An 18,169-nucleotide genomic window follows, 5' to 3' on the forward strand; every position below is an offset into this window, starting at 1 on the left:
TGAACTCAAAATGCATACCTATGAGGTTGTATAAAACTTGCTTGGGGTGGCCCTTCAACTTAACTATCATTCTTGTCCTTTTTCAACTACTTATGCAGTTGAGGTGGAGTGTGCAGGTAACCAGTAACTTTGAGTAGGGAAGGGTAAGAACCAGCAGAAGCAGAGGCTTGGACAAGCCAATTAAGAAATCAAACTTTGGGGAACAAATCCATACATTCCTGGAGGTTCTTTGCAGATGAAGATATTAGGAAGGTGACTGCCCATGCTAGTTCCAGGCCCGCTGGTGACTAATCAGTCCAATCGCAGAGGGACAAATCTCTGTATCCTTCCTCCTCCTCTTCTCCTTGATGCAGACTCTGCACTGACATTCAAAGAGGGCTGTTGCCTTTTTGATTTGGAGCCGCCAGGCAGAAAAGGACCTCTTCAGGGTGCCCTTGAAACACTTGCGTGGGGCCCCTCTGTCACATTACCCAGTCATCAGTTCCCCATATAGCATGGCCTTTAGTATGCAGTTGTCATCCAACCAGGTCATGTGGCCAGACCACCATAGCTGAGTCTGCAGAAGTTTTGGCTCTTTGTAACACCTCCACATTAATGACGTAATCCTGTCTAGGGGCGACATGTAGGGGGGCATGTGGGTGCACATGCACCCTCTGAGCATGGTGGTGCACCCCCTACAAAAAGGCAGCATTTGTGGGTGGTCCGTGATCCCCAATGGCTCCCACCAACACTGACCTTTGCTCTCCCCCCCCCGCTGACAGTGCTGGCGGCATCTGTGGGAACTCTCCTGCTTACCGCCACCACACTCCTGCCATTACTACTGTGGTCCTGGTCCCACCCTGCCCCTTCAGCCACCAGGAGCACGCGTCATTCGTAATCCTGCCAACAGATCTTGAGAATGGTGCGGAGGCAGCGCTGATGAAAATGCTACAGGAGGTGTATATGGTGGCAATATATGATCCATGATTCAGTACTGTGCAGTAGAGTGGAAATAACAACAGCTCTGAACACTTTAACTCTGGCCTGTGCCCATCAGGGCCATGCGAAGCTTCAGTAGCCGATTAGATTCAGAGAAGACTTGGCCCAATTTGGCAGCCAAATCTCTGAATCTCAATCAAATCAGGTGACCCATTAATATCTCAATTGAATCAGAAGCCTCCGAATCGATTTGGAGATTCTGCCATAGACTGTACAGGCAGGCACTATGCAGTGCCAGTGGGAGCAGCCAGACAAGCACCGGCTTGAGACAGCAACCCTGGGAGAAGCTGCGACTCCCCAGCTGTTCCCTCCCATTGGGGTGAGGCAGGCAGTGCTGGCAGCCCCTGGAGAAGCCACAGGGGTTGTGGGGAATGATCACGGAGCTTGAGGATTGAACCGGGAGCTGGGGGGAATGATCTAACTGGGAGCTTCCCCCCAGCTCCCAGTTAGATTCCCCAGTTCAATCCCCCAGCTCCCAATCATTTCTCCCTAGCCCCCATAGCTTCTCCCAGAGCTGCCAGCACTGCCTGCCTCACCCCAGTGGGGGGGGCAGACAGGGGTGCAACTGGATGAACTGCAGCTAGAGCCAACAGCCCTGAGAGAAGCCACGGGGCTGGAGGAAATGATTGGGAGCTGGAGGATCAAGCCAGGAGCTGAGGAATCAAACCAAGAGCTGGAGAGAACCCCCTGTTCATTCCCCCAGATCCCTGATCACTCCCCACCCCCAGGCCCTGCGATGACTCCTGGGGCTGCCAGCATTGCCTGCCTCACCCCCGCATGGAGCAGCTAGGACAGCAGCTGGATGAGCCCCAGCTTCTCTCGGGGCTGCCAGCTCAAGCCAGGGCTCATCTGGGTGCTCCCCCAGCTGCTCCCGTCAGCACTGCCTGCCTGTACAGTCTATGGCCAAATCAGATTCGGCGCTTAATATCTTTGGATTTGGCCAAATCAAATTGGGACAGTGATTCAAATCACTGAATTAAATCACTGTCCCTCCAAAATCGCTGAATCCAAAGCAAATACTTTCCACTTCACACAGTCCTAGTGCCCATAGGTTGCAACTGTTCCAGACCTGCTTGAAGAGTCTGCCAAAGACACTGCTGGCTTTTGAGAGTCTATTGTCTACCTCCTTGTCTATCATGGCATCATACGAGTAGACACTCCCCAGGCAGGTATGCTGCTTGACAGCATTTAGCTCAGTTCCTTCAATTATCATCTTCTGTGGCACGTAAGCTTGGCGTGGAGCTGCCTGATGAAGAGCTTCAGTCTTCCACAGCCTGATGGTGAGTCCAAAGAGTTGTGCTGCAGTAGTAAAGCAAGGGGTCATATCCTGCGGATCATGTTGGGTATGGGCCACCAGGGCACCATTATCTGCAAACAAAAGTTCACAGATGAGCTATTGTGAGGTATTTGTGTAGACCTGTAGCCGTCTGAGGTTGAAGAGGTTTCCATCTGTCCCGAAGCAGATGTAGATGTCTTCCTCACCTTCCCCAAGATTGTCTGATGCTTCACGGTGAAGAAAATGGTGAAGAAGGTAGGGGCAACTACATAGCCTTGCTTGACGCCATTGGAGATCAGGAAAGGACCCAAGAGGCTGTTATTGTACTTGACCTGCACATGCTGACTGTCATGGTATTGCCTGACCATGGTGAGGAACTTAGGTGGGCATCCAAGGTTCTTGAGAATCTTCCAGAAGCCCTCTTGGCTTAGGGTGTCTTAGCTTAGGGTGTCAAATCCCTAATAAGGTCAGTGAAAGTGATGTACAGCTCCTCGTTTGGCACCTGGCACTTTTCCTGTATTTGCATGAGCACAGATACCATATCTATTGTGCCTCTGTTTGCTCTGAAGCCATATTGGCTCTCCGGGAGGACCTCTTCTGCTATGGCAGGCATAAGCCTGTTCAAGAAGAGTCTAGCACATATCCATATAAAAGCTTCTGAACTGTACTACCGAGTGTGTGTGTGCATGTGTGTGCCCGTGTGCACTCTTGCTTTAAGAATCTCCATCGTACTGAGTAACACATTCAGCGGCATATTGGGATTGCACACTGTCAATAATCCAATACAACATTTATGCTAGAGGCAATAAACCTGAAGCAATTTTGAAATAAGAAAAATATTATACCACTTGTCTTTTGATTTGGCATACCGATTCTGTCTGTGCTTTGGCATTAGTGGACCAAGAGGAAAGCACAGAGATAACTCTTATATGGGCCTCAGCCTATTCTAGGAAAAGAGAGAGAGAGAGAGTCAAGAGAGAAAGGAAAGGGAAGAGAGAGTCAGGGTGGAGGCTTTGGGTCTTTTTTTTCCCCACTCAAACATGGTAAACACTGAATATTCCTATCTGTAACCAAGTTAACACATGAACACAGAGACAGGTGGGCAAAAGGCTGGGTAAATTAATGCACTCCCATCACAGAGCCCCAATATGAACAGGTCAGGTTTGCAGAATATTGCTTTGGTGAAAGCTTTGAATTAAAAAATAAATCAAGCTTATAAGCAGAAAAAAGAAAAAAAGTCATCATGTCACCACAATTTTAAATAGAGGATTGAACGCAAGCCCTGTTAGCATATACCTAGCAGGGCTAATTTCCCTGCCCATGTTCTTGCTATAGAGGTCAGGAAAACTCTTACCTCATGCATCCAAACACTAAACGGCCTCTGCCAAGAATCCTTTTTCTCCAGATGCAGGTATGCATTGAACAGGATCAGACAGATATAGCGTTCCAAGTACTGTAGGCTCCTCAGCTGCAATGTCCTCATTTCTTTCTCTTCCTTCGCTGTTTTCCCCTGAAATGAAAAATCAGTAACTGGGTTTGCTTTTGATATTAGGTAGGTAACTCAGAACCCCATTAGGATCAACCTGAAAAGCATATACAGGTATGCACTAAATAATAAACAGCTATACACCACGGGCCTAAATCTAGAGCTGATAAAAGCAGAAAGGCAAAGAGAGAACACTTCTTTTAAAAGAATATTTTATTTCCTTGTTGTCTGGACAGAACAGTTAAGAGCAAGGCATCTGATCATCCAAATGACATCTGACTTGTAATTTTGCAGAAAGGGAAGAGTACAATTAGCTTCAGTATTTTGGGAGACATGTAGGAAATGAGTAACTGTGAGCTTAGCTGGTATATGAAACGGTTCTTCTAAGACATTTCTGAATTCTCAGCTGAGCAATTCCACAGTGGTCAGAATGCCTCCTAAATTTTAAGAACAGTTCATCTCAAGAAGTGTTTGTCTCCTTGAGTGAGTGACCTGCTGCAAAAAGGTCTATCTCCTTCTCTTTTAAGGATATGTGTACAGTTGAGATGCTCCCACCAATAGGGCTTTTTCCCTTGGAACAAAAAAATCCATTTTACGGCAGCAAATCCTTTTTGTGGTCTTTTAGATAGCTACGGTAATTATGTGTACGATTGAAGGGGTTCTCCCAACCAAAATAAGATGGACATTTCATGTCACTGGCGAGCTCCCATTTAACATCCCCACTGGAATTTACCTTGAATGGCTTTCACAAAGCAGAAATTCCCATAATTCAGTGGGAAGCACTATGAAGAATGTATTATATCAGGGACGCCCTTCTGTAAATCCACCAGCTTGTCTATCAGGGAATACACTCTCTTGTCATGGAGCAAAATCCCTTCCCTCATTATCCCATCAATCCCTTGTGTCAGCCATGTCTGTCCATTTTTTAAAAGTTACCATGCTGTTAAAAGACTGCAAACACTGAAATCTGAGGGATTGGTCTGTGTTCAGTTTTTCTCTGTACGGGTAGTATGACTCTTCCTGCCTCAGACAAAGTCAACACATTTTATTTTTTTGTTGCTTTTTTCACTACAGTGACATCATACTATGTCTCCTTGGCAACTACAGAAGTAGCTAGTGATTTCACAATGTTTATATTAAAAATGAATGAGAGGGAGCTGTCTCTAATGGCTTCAATATACACAAAGCTCTGACCTTTCCATATATCAATCAGCCTTCCCTCAATGCATAGCAGGCCACCCACAACTCTTATTTTAACTCTCTGTAGAAAAGGAAGGACTCCATTTGCTGGGTCTAAATCACTAGTTTCTTCAAAAGCACCACTGTGAACAAGAGGCAAGATAGTTCAACCACCTTTTAAAGCTTACAGGCACTGTGAAAGAGACCCAATTTTTCTCCAGTTGAGCTAACGATGTATTAGCAAGTAACACACGGGCAAAGGAATATTTTTGCAGGTGCATGCTGGCTTTTGCTTTTCAAGCACTTGGCCCTTTATACCTTGATGTATGATGCATTTATGACTGTAAATATTAGTCTGTCTTGATGTTTAGAAGATCTTAAAAGTTCCCTGAAAACACCCTCAAATCAAGTATTTTGGAAGGAAGTGTCACCTTCTGCTGGTTACAGAAATAGGTATGAACTTTAGCATCATTCTTACATTAACTTGGCAGTTTAAGCTCTCCTTAACTTGTGGTTTCAACTGTATAAAAACTTCCTCTTTGACATGTAGTCTACAAAAATAGAAGAGGTATGGCTATGTGTGTGTGTACTATGGAACTGCCAGGAATAGGCATTCTGTGCCTCTTCAGACTATAAACTGTACCCTGTCTTTGTTATGACTGTTCTATTTTTGAGTGGCCAGGAGCTTTGAGCCACGGAATTGGTTCTTTTTTGACTACTGTCCCTAACTTGACCTTGATCAAGGCACAATCTCACAACAGAAGTATTTCAGGGCAGCATCAATTTCCAGGTGTCCTGAGGTTTTGAGTCACAATTTCCAGGTGAGTTCTCCAAGGCTCTACCCATGCCTCACTTGAATTCCTCACTTTCAACAGTAAGTAGGCCTTAGATGCTTTCATACTTCCTTCCAGAACAGAGGTTGAGTGCACAATACAAACACCTATATCAATAGAGGTCTACTATTATTTCCAGGTCTAAACCCATACATGCTCTCCATTGCGTTGGACACTACAGCAACAGGAAAACAATGAAGGGGGCATCACAGTTAGTCAAACAAATATTATGCTTGAAAGATGACAAATTACTCAAAGGAACTCCAGAACTAGTCAGCAAAGAACATTTCTTCAGTGTGCTGCAAAAAAAATCCAAAACAACTTCAATATTAAGAACATGGGAAAAGCCATATTTTCACAAATCCAGAATATGCCCAGGCCAGTATGCCATCTCTGAGGGAATTTAATACCACTGGCTTCAGAAGGACACATGGGAAGCAGATGCAAAATGAGCTGAACCCACAATAACCTTCCTCGCACAGTAAAAGACTAATTTAATGCCTGAAATATGAGGATCTGGATAGTCTTGTTATCTTTATAAATAACCAATCCCTTTTTTTAATCCAGGTGAATTTTTGTCTCCAATTTCCTGCAACAATTGGTCATACAGTCAATTATTTTCTGAGAAAAAAAGTGTAGCAGGGGTTGGGGCGCAGCCTCTGCTATACCTCCATGGAACTGGCAGCACCAGGAAAAAAATTACCTGGCTGGGTCTGAGCAAGTAGTGCATCCCTGGTGTGCCGGAAGAAAAGTCTGGGGAAGAAATGGGAGCCAAGAGCAGGCACCTGGGGCCAGAGTGCATATGCCCTGAGGAGCCTGCACCGATTGGTCTGGGGGAAAGCCTGGGCTGTTTAAAAGAGGGATGCCAAGAGAAGCGCAGTGTTAAGCATCTCTGGGGACAAAGACTGCACCACTGGGCCAGGAGGATGTCCAGCAGAGCTGGAAGTCCAGTCCACCGAACTTGTGTGATCACCAATGTGGGAAACTCACAAGCAAGGGACATCCACCAAGAAGTCTGGACAGATAAGTTGTAATGGACAGAGGGGAATGAAGGGTGGTCCCCACAAGCCTGAGAATAAGGGGCAAGTGGAGAATTCCTCAGAGGACTGGTGGTCAAGCCCTCCAAGAAGAGGGCAAAGGCAAGTCCACTGAGGATTTGGGTAGTTTTAAGAAAAGTGGAGGCAGCCTGGCCAACAGAGGAATTTGTCCAACTCAGCAGAGGGAACTCCAGCAAAGTTTGAAGCAGGGGGTGTTAGCCTGGCTGAACACACAAATCTTTCCTGTCTAGACGGGAAGTCGGACTTGATGAACTCTTGAGGTCTCCTCCAACCCTAGCATCTATGCATCTGAGGGGCAGCCAGTGAAACCAGGTTTTTTTCATTTGTAAATGTGTAGTTAGGACCCATAAGCTGGGAACCAGAGTCTGCCTCCCCTTTGATTTAGTATCCCCAGGTAAAGGAGGAGGAAAGTATCCCCTTGGTGTTTCTGTTACAGTTAACAGGATCCTGTTCTTTGCACCTGGACTCTTTAAACAAGCTAGTTTAAAAGGCTTGAAGTATTGCTGAGAGATGTCAAACTGAGTGAGGCAGACTGACCCAGGAATAATCACAGAAACTAGGAGTGTCAGGAAGAAAGAGACGGCATCAACCAGAGGGAGAGTGGGAGAAGATAAATTGGGTGAAGAGTAACCTGGGCAATTAAGCCCAAAGAAGTATAGGAACAGAGGAAACTGAAGAAGTTAATGCCAATTGCTAACCAAATCAGCAGTCACCTCTATTTGAAGAACTTGTTTCTAATTGCACACACCTGTTCTGGTATGTTACTTTAAAAAGATATGACCAACTGTAACGTTGCAAAGCAATAGTCCCAAATCCACATGACCAACATATAGTGTAATCCCTCTCCTCAAAAATGTATGGAGCTCTGGGATGCTTGGGAAGCTCTACAATCTCTATACATACATCTTCTTTTTCTGCTGTTTTCCTATTTAAAAGTCTTTATTCCCTTCCTCCTCATCTTCAGCTTATTTAATGCCTAGTTTCTTCCTTTTTGTCATTTTAGTCCTCCTTTTTCTCTTGCTCTTTAAAAAAAAAAAATGATCCTCTTCCCTTTTGCTAAGAGAAGAGATTTCTCTTCTCCCTTTAGGCTTTTCTTCATTTCCTCTCAATGGCAGCATTTTTTTCTTTCTTTGCTACTTCAAATCACTTCTATCTCTGCTCAAGCATTCCTTGACCGATTCTTAGGTTTCCCCAATAGCTTCTTTATCTTTCCTCTTGTCCCTATCAGTACCCTTTCCTGGGCTGGTCTCCTCCCATCACATACGCCCCCAGTGCTTCCCATTCTGCTTGAAACTGGCTGGCCCTCATCTTTAGTCACATGTTTCAGAGAGGCTAAGTAGCACTGGTATCTGTAAAATAGGAGCAAGCTGGTGATAAGCAGCACTGCCAAAACAGGACAGGCTGTTTTGGAACAGCTTAAGACACTCCTTCCCCCACCTTGTCCCCCAACACAAGTCAGGGAACAAAGCATCTAACAATAGCTTCAATCTAATACAGAGCCAGGACTTCAAATTCCCCTGGAATCTGGCAATTATTCAGAACTGGTGTAGACAGCAGGATAAAGGCTGCTGATATAGACATCTCGTGCCTCATGAAGCAGACTTGGGAGGCCCAAAGTTATGATCATTTCAGTAATGAGCAGGAAGGTATCGTAAAAAGTGCATGTGGCAATAATCACATAGTAAATCTTGTTCTCCATGAAACGACAGTGGAATGATGGATATCGACATACAGGCAGGTCCCACTACAACACCATTCTGGAAAACACGGTTCAAACAAGATCAAATAAAGCACTAAGAGAAAGAAACAGCTCATTTTAATTATTTTCATAGTTCTAGATGGGAATTTAATTCCATATTTAAAAAAAATGATCTAAGCAATGTTACATCCTCCAGTAAGCAGCACAGATGCTGACCCAAAGAGCCCACGTGGGAACTGGGCCTTCAAAACCTCTTCATATCTCTGAGGGCAAAGACCCAGAACAGACATCCTGTGGCAGCCCAGTTCGGTTTTCCTTCCTCTTTGATATTTGGTTACTTCTTCTGCATGGTGTATACTGCATCCACTTAACACATACAAGAACATTCCTGGATGTCTGGCCTTTCCTTTACTTGCAAGCAAATTTGATTCTAGTTAGTTCATCATACCTTCCCCATGTGACTGCCAAGAATCAGGTATTTGAAGTCTCTGTCCAAGCTCTCCACCAGTTGCTGGAGGATGGTAAAAGTGCTATGAAAGGCACTGATGACAATGAAGAACATGCATATTGGCCATGAGAAGCTACTTGTTTATAATACTTCTGACTATATGCAGAAGCTAAACAGACAAAAGGGTTTGTATATACTGCAGTTTTTGCCATGACTGCAGTTTAGATGCATCCTAAAATCTCCTTTGGAATGCATCTATTCGGGTCTGTCCAGTTGTAGGAGACAATGAATCAAATTCTGCATTTACTTACACATTTCCTAGCACTTTTGTGGCAGGTATTGGTATTTTACAGGGTACAAGGAAGCACAGGATGTAGCACAATCATGTTAATTAGATGTTTACATCTATACTGAAAAAGAGCTGCATTTGGCAAGTGACTGGTCCCTTAGCCAGTGTTGTTTATGAAACAGCATAATCCTAGACATCCCATTCATTGACATAATTTTCATTGCTCATTACAGCAAGTTTGTTCTTTATACCCCCTTTTTCAAAAAAACTGCCTACATCTTTGACTTTTTGGAAGAGGAGGTTTACCATAGATCATTGCTAATTCTTTCCACATTCTCTTCAGCTCTGTAATAACAGCTGCAGTAAGTTCCACCCCATTTTCACTTTGGAGGACACATGGGAAACATAATAGCAAAGAAACATCTATCTACTGGCACACAGTCTCAGCTGCCTGCTTAAATAACAGTAGTCACTGGTTATAGATTTTGGTCACGTGGTCCTGGGCTAGAGATATCCATTTGTATGAGTCTTGGGACACTGGCTCAGATGAGGCATTGGTGTTCTGGAGATGCACCAATCATATCAGAATGAGTAGGCAAGACATCTCTATAAACCTTCAACACACAGCTGAAATCTCACCTAATAAAATACCCAGAGATGAAAGGATTTTTTAAAGTTATTTTAGGCTGAGTCTACGTTGGATATTTAGCCGTTCCCTGATCTTTCTGAATAACAGAAGTCAAACAGCATACTGAATTTTTGCTGAGACGCTAAGAAGGATTTTCGTCTTTCCTGAGGAATTCTGGGGTATGCCAGTTATCTTGGTCTGAACTGTAAGCTTCTACTATACTGTGGATATGTAATGGCCAGCAGTAAGTGATAAGGAGCTAATCCTATTTTGGGAGAGTTGGACAATTTCAGCTCTGGTCTCAGTCACCAAATGATTTTCTCCCCCAAGCAAAAGTAATTACAAGGAAAACCCTGTAGCTCTCTATTCCACAAAAATGAACGTGCAAGGCATTCAAAACCTTTTCCCTCCTGTCCACAACTGAAAGGGCCAGTCACATCTCCCCTTTGGGACAAGGAGCAAGATTTATGTATGCCATGACTTGCAGAAAGTCCATGTTCACATGCATCTGAGAACACTACTTCATGGGAGCCTCCCTAATAGACATGGGAGCTGTTGCATCCACTGATCTTTTACTTGCATAGAGAGAGAAAGATTAGCTGCTTCATATACTACTGCACTGAGGCTACAATAATGGGTTCAAGGAGATTCTCTGTTCACATTCCACAATTTGTAAGCGGGGGGAAGGGAAAGGAGGGAGGGATAAAGATGCCTTTCCCCAGATTCCCAACACATGGCCAGTGGGAAGCTTGATCACGTCATATGCACACCAATTGCAAGGATTTCCCTTGGGTGTCTAACAAATGGAACAACTGAGGCGACAGAGATTTTGAAGATAGATGCTACATTGAGAAACAATCTTCCACCAGCCGCTGGGGAGAAGAATATTTGGTTTCCAATGCTATGCTAATACCAGAGGGAGAGTGTTTACACCCACCCCTCCTTTCCTACTCAGCAGTTATAACTCTTAGTATTGATGGTGTAACTGTTTGGTTGCCTGGGCAACTAGGTGATAATCACTGAAAAGTTAATACCACAATGAAAAATGCAATAATAGATGTTGCCATAAAATAAATGGAACTTGGGTGAGGAGGAGAATGGTGGTGATAACAGTGGTGGTGGAAATAACTGCCAAGAATTTCACTGCTGGCTTTGGAAGCCAAAAAATGACCCGTCAGATCTATTTTAAGCCAGGCGTTAACTGGATTTGGAAAGCAATTCTTCTCTGAATCATTTTTATATGACAGTTCACAGCATTCCAAAGCTACTCTAATTACACATGGCCTGGCCTTCAAGACATATTACCTGCTAGAATGATACCTCTGGGGAGAAAGTCAGTCAAACTGGTGGTCTAATATGGCCATTTTGTGGGGAGGGAGTTGAGGAAAGAACTTTAGGCTGGTATTTAAAAGCAGCTTAGATACACTTTCCTTTTTGTCCTGTGAAAAAACTGGGCCTGATCCTGTAACCAAATACAGGTACCATTTCCCTTTCATTTTTACAATCCCTAGAGACAGAAGCATCACTGGTTTTCAAGTATGAGTGCAAATCTGCACCACCTATCAGAAGCAGACTTGAATGAATATCTTGTTCTACCCAGATATCTGTATGCTGCTAATTGTTTTGGTATGCAGGCCAAACATAGCCACGAATATTCTTTGGAAGGATTTTTTTTGACACATGTTGTGCTCCTTGTGTTATATATCCACATACATCCACGCAATCATATCTGCTCCTAAGCCTCTTAAATTGCTACATTTAAATATTTGGCAAAATGCAAATTATTATACTGGCTTTCTGGAAGCCTAACAGAAATCTGATTTTAACGCCTTTGTTAGTGCAACACATGATTTTGGCAAACCTCCACTTGGAAACAACAGATACATGCAAGTTAAATTGAAATAACAAACTGGCAAACAACTTCAAAAATAAATACTTTTGAGACTCACAGACATTCCCTAGCAAATCAATCACTGGCTGGACATTTTTTTTCTTTTTTTTTTTTGCTCAGCTCTCATCCTAAATGCATACGGTGCTGTTACACAGCAGTCATTTTAAATTATTTTCATGAAATAAATATGGCATCACTAAAGTGAATATCTCAGGACCTGCAATTTACTGTGTCATCTTTCACCTGTTCTGCCACAATCCTAAATCCATGCTCCTGGTTAGGGTGTAAACATGTTGGAATAATACAGAACTGAAAAAACCTAGCTTTCAAGTTGACTGCAAAAATAAACATTTTCTCCAAGAAATAAATATTTGCAAGTGGAGGTTGATTAACATACATTACAAAGGATAAATACTGAAAAAAATTGTTTTCTTCAGAACTCCTCATGCCTGTGTCAGCCATCTTGAGTTCCTTCCCTCACCCACCCAAAACAAAGATCTACGGTTGGTTACTACTAGATATTTTAAAGGCTTGGTTTGGCTTCAGACAGCTTCTCTATTTTATCCCATGGAATATTAAGTATTTGTGCAATATCTGCTTTTGTTCTATATTTGTACAGTACCTAACAAAGTACCTACTTCATACCTGGAGCCTTTAACATCCTGTTGCAATACAAATAATAATATTTGAAGGAAAGAAAGACCATGGTCTAACATTACTGAAAGTATTAAATTAAGGTGTCTGAGGTAGGAGCAATCTCATTCATCACACAGAGCAGCACCAATGAGCAAAATGAGGGGAGTTAGGATGCAAACCATCACTAGGATTATATGTTTAGTGCGCAGCCCATTTCATCTTTAAGCTAGCTCCTGGATTGTACATTCACTCTTCTGTACGTCCTGTTGCTGTTGGCTGTCATCTGTGCAGCACTGGTTTTCAACTGGCTGTATAAAGATGACTCTTCCTGATAAGGATTGGGAAGAGGGAAAGAGCTGCAAGACAGCAAAAGTTGGCCCAAGGAAGAGAGAACTTTCCACTGAGCAGCACTTTTATGAGCTGTATTATTCTAAGAGCTTATGACACACACATGCTGGGAAGATATTTTCCCAATGCCTGTAACTCTACTACTTAAGCAATAGGACACGACAGGCAATGTATTTCCAGGTAATTGTAACATGTCTCTGGAAGTGCTGCAGGCAAGAGGCTGAAACTAAATTTCTAACCACCCAAGGAGTGTAATAATTATTATCACATATTGTCCAGCACACGGTACCTTGGTACTACTATGAAGTGGAGTTTATATACCACAATGTGTGAACAGTTAGTCCTGTGCATTTAATGGTAATGGTAATGGTAATTGAAGTATGACTTTGCCGACAGTCCATCAATCAGAAAGTGATATTCATCACCCAGTTCAAAAGGCATTTTCAGCTTGAAGTTATTTCACTGCAAAGTAGCTGTCATGTTTTAAAAATAATCTGTACTTCAAAGTATTGGCCAAAGCAAAAACTTAAAAATATTAGGCTACCAAGACATTAAGCTCTCCATTTTGGTTTAATCACATACTTACTACCCTAGATACCAGCACTTGCCTAGCTACAAAAGGTATTCCTTCCAGTAAAAACATTCAGTAAAAATCTGGTTTCACAGCCAGCCAAAGAAATTCCACCATCAGCTCTCCTTCCTTCCTACACAGATACTGTCACATCAGCCCATCGCCAAGTGATTTTCTTCTGAGCTTGCTTGCTACACCACTGACATCAATTAAGGCTTTGTAACTAGATTCACAACACACACACACACACACACACACACACACACACAAAGAGAACAGCAGTGAATTCCGCCCCCTATTTTTGATAAGCCTCAAAACATAAAGGGTATGTGGAATTCGTAGATGAAAACACACATGAAGAAACTTTCTCTGCTTCTAAAGTTTTACTCTACTTTGCCCATTTTGGAGATGGTATAAAATGAAACAAGATCATCTTTTTGTGGACAAAAACATCTTGTATAGTTGATTAGCACTAGCACTGCTGTAGTACAGACACACGTATGTGCAATACCCAAACTATGTCCAAGTAGTCAGTACTGCTAGTCCTTCATTTTCAATTATAAGAAAGACCATATTTTTAAATAAAGAAGTGGGGAGGGTCTATGTTTTTTCTTTCCTTCCCAAAAATATGGAACAAAATCATGTGTGGAATCAGCAAATAAGGGACTCTATAATGAGACAGCAGGTCTGCCAGAGTTTCCTCTCACTAGAGAGATGTAGTTTGCAGTAGAGTCCAGGATATACCAACAACCATGACTTACAACAAACATTCATCACTGTGTGCAGACATTCAAACTTTCTTTCCCACATCAAAAATGGATGCTTCAAGAGAAAAATAAATCCAGGGTTAAACCTCTCCTGGGAGAACTTCTCATGGGAGACTGAACATCTGGGGACCTGTAGGAGTGGCATGAAGGGAAAATGTTCTCATGCCTTTCTAAGACTGGTGTCATTCCAGTTTGAAGAAGGCATGGGGCCAGCTGGTCCCATAGATAGAAGGAGAGGGGTGGAGCTGCTCCACACCTCCATCTCACACTGGAACTCCCCAGTGTGAGAAACAGACAGGGGTTTTGCCAAGCTGCTTCTTCTGCTTGGCACCCATGTATTAGGAGCAGTGGCAGCTTTCAAACCCAGTTTTTGCCTCCCCCCACTTGTCAGCTGAGTTGCGAGGGCAGCAAGCTGGGCTTACAAACCTAGCTCTTGGCTATGCCAGCTTCCTCTTGATGCTCCACTGACCCAGAGCAGAGCACTGTGAGGCTATCTGCTGTGCCTCAAAAGTAAGACCGGGGATCCTTGCTGCCACAGTGAAATAGCCCTGGCCTCACCCCATACCACACCTCCTCCTTCCCCCCAGTTCCCCCTCCAGGGCAGCCTGGACCAGCACAAGATGAGGCAAGTTGCAATATATTTGGACCTCCCTTCAGATCAGCAGGGAGGATTCCCACCCTACAAGAATACTCCTTCCTTCCTTAGCTGACTGATGGAATGGGGGGGCATCCGTGAGCTGGGATCTTCCTCAGCTGTCAGTGGCACCTGCCAACTCCCACTTGACAACTGGCCCCCTTGCCAGCGGAGAGGACAGGGTGTCAATTATTGGGATCCCCTAAGGCAGTGGGATGACCAAAAGAGGAAGCCTGTTGTGCCTTGTCGGTGGGAAGGTTGCCTGTGAAGCTCTCCAGCCATTGGGCTGCAGAAATGTCTGTACAATGCAGCTCCTGAAATATCTTCTGGGAAAATTGACATTTTCACGCAAACCTAGAGAACCTTTTGCAATTCTGTAAGAGTCTAAAAACAGTAATGCTGTTTACAGATTGGTTTTTAAATGGAAATGGATCATATTTCAGAACAGGAAGCACTTCCCTGTGGCTTGAAAAACAGCCCTCTAATACCATGCATAATGCGCATGTGAAAGAGCCATGGTAGCCCATACACTGGCTCTGAGTTACACATACAACAAGAGTAATTTCACATCCTCAGAAAAGAGTTTCAGGGAACCTGAGGGGTTGGAACAAGTAAGCACTCATTTAATGTGCAGATCAGAACAGGCTGGTAAAAGGTTGCTTTTTCAGACAAAAGGAGTCTCAGTTTTCAGAATATCTTTTTCTTTTTCCAAGAAAGAGATGTTAATGTAGTTCTAGAGAATTTTCCCTAAAAACCTATAGAACTAAATGGCAAATGAGATCCTTTCTATAGATTTTTGCATCTTCCTAAATAATTCCTCACCAAAAGATTTTATTTGCATTCAACAAGATGGCTCAAACCTAACAGTAGGAAAATAAATATTTTCTATTAGGATTCCACAGGAGTTTTTCCAAAAAACAAAACAAAACAAAACAAAAACCAACCCTAAACGCAACTCCATTTTTGAGACAGAAAATTTCCTTGAAGTAGTTTGTCCCCCAGTCTCCCACCCCCATCACCAATTTGGGAAGCACTCATTTTTTTCTCTGCCTGTATTTGCTGCTCATCTTGACACTGAAAATTAATCAGATACTGTTTTGTCACCTAATGGGGGCACCAGAAAGCACTGCAGGAAGAAACTTGGTGGAATTCAATTCTGCTGCTCCCCACTAAGAAATCCATCTTGGTGTAGAACATAATCATGTGCTGCTGCACGCCTGCTCTGTCACCACCACCATATGCTTTGTTTTTAATGGAGTTAGAATGGAAAGTGACTTGTGTGTGTATAATGGCATAATCAAAGGATCAGGGATTTTAATTTAAACTGTTCCTGTTCCAGACACAGAGCTCTTATTCTGTTTTTGGTGGACCCCAAAAATTCATGTGGCTCTTGTTTGTTGTATTAAAGAAAATCCAATGACGGCAGCAGAGATTTGAAAAAACAATGAAGTAGGAAATTAGTAGTCTCACCATCTCAAAGCGAAATTCTTTACAGACACTATTAATTCCTTGAAAGGCAGTGACACAACCACTTCTAGGATGACTGCTGAAGAGTCCATTCCCAACTTCTTTTTTAGAGGCTGGGATCGGTCTCAACCACTGACTCTGGCCTAGCTCACAGCAAACAGGAACTTCCCCTGGACCCGCAATTTTATTTTTAGCTGAGTATTTAGAAAGTTTAAATCCTTTAGGTTTCTGAGCTAGAAGGATGGGAGCATAAAGAAATCAAACAAAAAAGAGGTCTTGCCTCCAAAATGGAGTTTTACCAGAAACTGCCTTCACCTGGTCAATTAACTGCCTTTTTTCCTTAATCTAGTGGTTTTCAACCTTTTTTCATTTGCAGACTCCTAAAAAATTTCAAATGGAAGTACAGACCCCTCTGAATTGTAAGTGTGGGTATTCACATACTTTTGATTGATCATACTCACCTTTCACGGACCCTTTAGACGGTCTGCAGACCCCCAGGGATCCACATACCACAGGTTGAAAACCACTGCCTTAATCCAACATTCACCACCCATCGTTATAAAACGCACTGTGATATTTTCTGAGTGGAGGAACTGCCAAGTTTGACAGAGACTTAGTACCGCCTCATTTTTTCTTTGCTTTAAATTGCACCTTCAACCTCCAAAAAGTGTGTTTTCATTTTAAGGCCTGGCATTGCAGGTTAGTCACAGACGGCAATGTACTAAAGGACTGTCCTATAAGTTCCAGAGCTGTGATTTTCAAACTGTGTTGCGCAAAACACTGGGGCTCCATGACAGGTCATCAGGGGTTTCACAAAGAGACTGGGGATAAGATCAGAATGTGCTGGGAGGCAGTGCGCTGCCATTGCTGTGCCCAGTTGCCTAGCTCTGTGAATAGGGGTAGGGGCTCAATGGCAGAAGAAGTGATATGAAAGGATTCTATGACCTTAGGAAGTCTGAAAAATCCTGGTCTACAGAAACTGCTGCTAAGTGACAACAAGGTGTCGTCTCCTTGACTGCGCCTGAGAATAGACATCAAAACCAGGTCTCTGACTAGTGCAAAACAGTAACTCTGCCAGAAGCACCAGGACCATATTATTTTTTGTTTTACGTTTTATTACATGGCAGGGAAGAGAAAAAAGGAGGGAGCAGAAAGGGGGGAACCAACAGTCCACAAAAAATCACAGCATAGAGAAATCAAAGAGGTGAAAATATCTTTTTTGTGGTACCAAATACTTGCTTCTTGCTTAGGAGAAAAGGAGTTCAGAACAGAGAACATCTTGTACTCTTATGAAGGTGGTAAGCATGGTTACTAAGTAAGAATCCACTTCTGGATCTTGGAGAGAACAGACCATTGGTAAAGGACCTGGAGCTTCATGTCAACTCCCCTACTACCAGCTTCAGACATGAAAAGCTAACACTTCAGGTATGACTTACGTGCAAGGGAATGGGAGTTTCAGCCAGGACAGAAGGTGTTGGTCCTATTGCCCACCTTGTCTAGTAAACTGTTAACGCAATGGCAAGGACCCTTCAAAATCATTCGACAGGTCGGCCCGGTTGACTACAAGGTATATCACTCGGGTCACTTAAAGACAAAACAAATTTACCATGTCAACTTGTTACAAGAATGGCGACAACCCGAGGGATGGGCTGCGTTTAAAGAGGAAGTGGCCGAGGACCCTGAGCCACAGGACATCGGTCAAATCCCAGGAGAGACGGAGCCCTTAAGGGCAGTTCAAGTGAGTGGCAAACTAACCACACCCCAGAGAAGAGAAGTGGAGGCCCTCCTTGAGGAATTCAAAGGGGTCTTTTCAGAAGAAGGCCGGTTAGTTTCACCTCGATCCTAGGCAAGCTGTTCGAGAAAATTATGCTGGCACACATCCAGGAGGGGCCAGCAGGGGACTACATGCTTAGGGGCAACCAACATGGGTTCATCAGTGGCAGGTCCTGTCAGACCAACCTGGTGGCCTTTTACGATCAGA

At 43.4% G+C, this 18,169-nt stretch overlaps 1 protein-coding gene across 2 annotated transcripts in view; it reads right to left on the reverse strand.

Annotated features, from left to right (window-relative positions):
* The window catches only part of PALD1 (phosphatase domain containing, paladin 1), a 194,868-nt gene that overhangs the window by 28,322 nt on the left and 148,377 nt on the right, over positions 1–18,169 (reverse strand). For both annotated transcript variants that reach the window (XM_019538553.1, XM_019538554.1), the window contains one exon: positions 3,609–3,764. In XM_019538553.1, coding sequence (XP_019394098.1) covers positions 3,609–3,764 — 156 coding nt within the window. The remainder of the gene's footprint in view (positions 1–3,608; positions 3,765–18,169) is intronic.

This window comes from Crocodylus porosus, unplaced genomic scaffold, assembly GCF_001723895.1.
Source record: "Crocodylus porosus isolate Cpor-Errol unplaced genomic scaffold, CroPor_comp1, whole genome shotgun sequence".
NCBI lineage: Eukaryota > Metazoa > Chordata > Crocodylia > Crocodylidae > Crocodylus > Crocodylus porosus.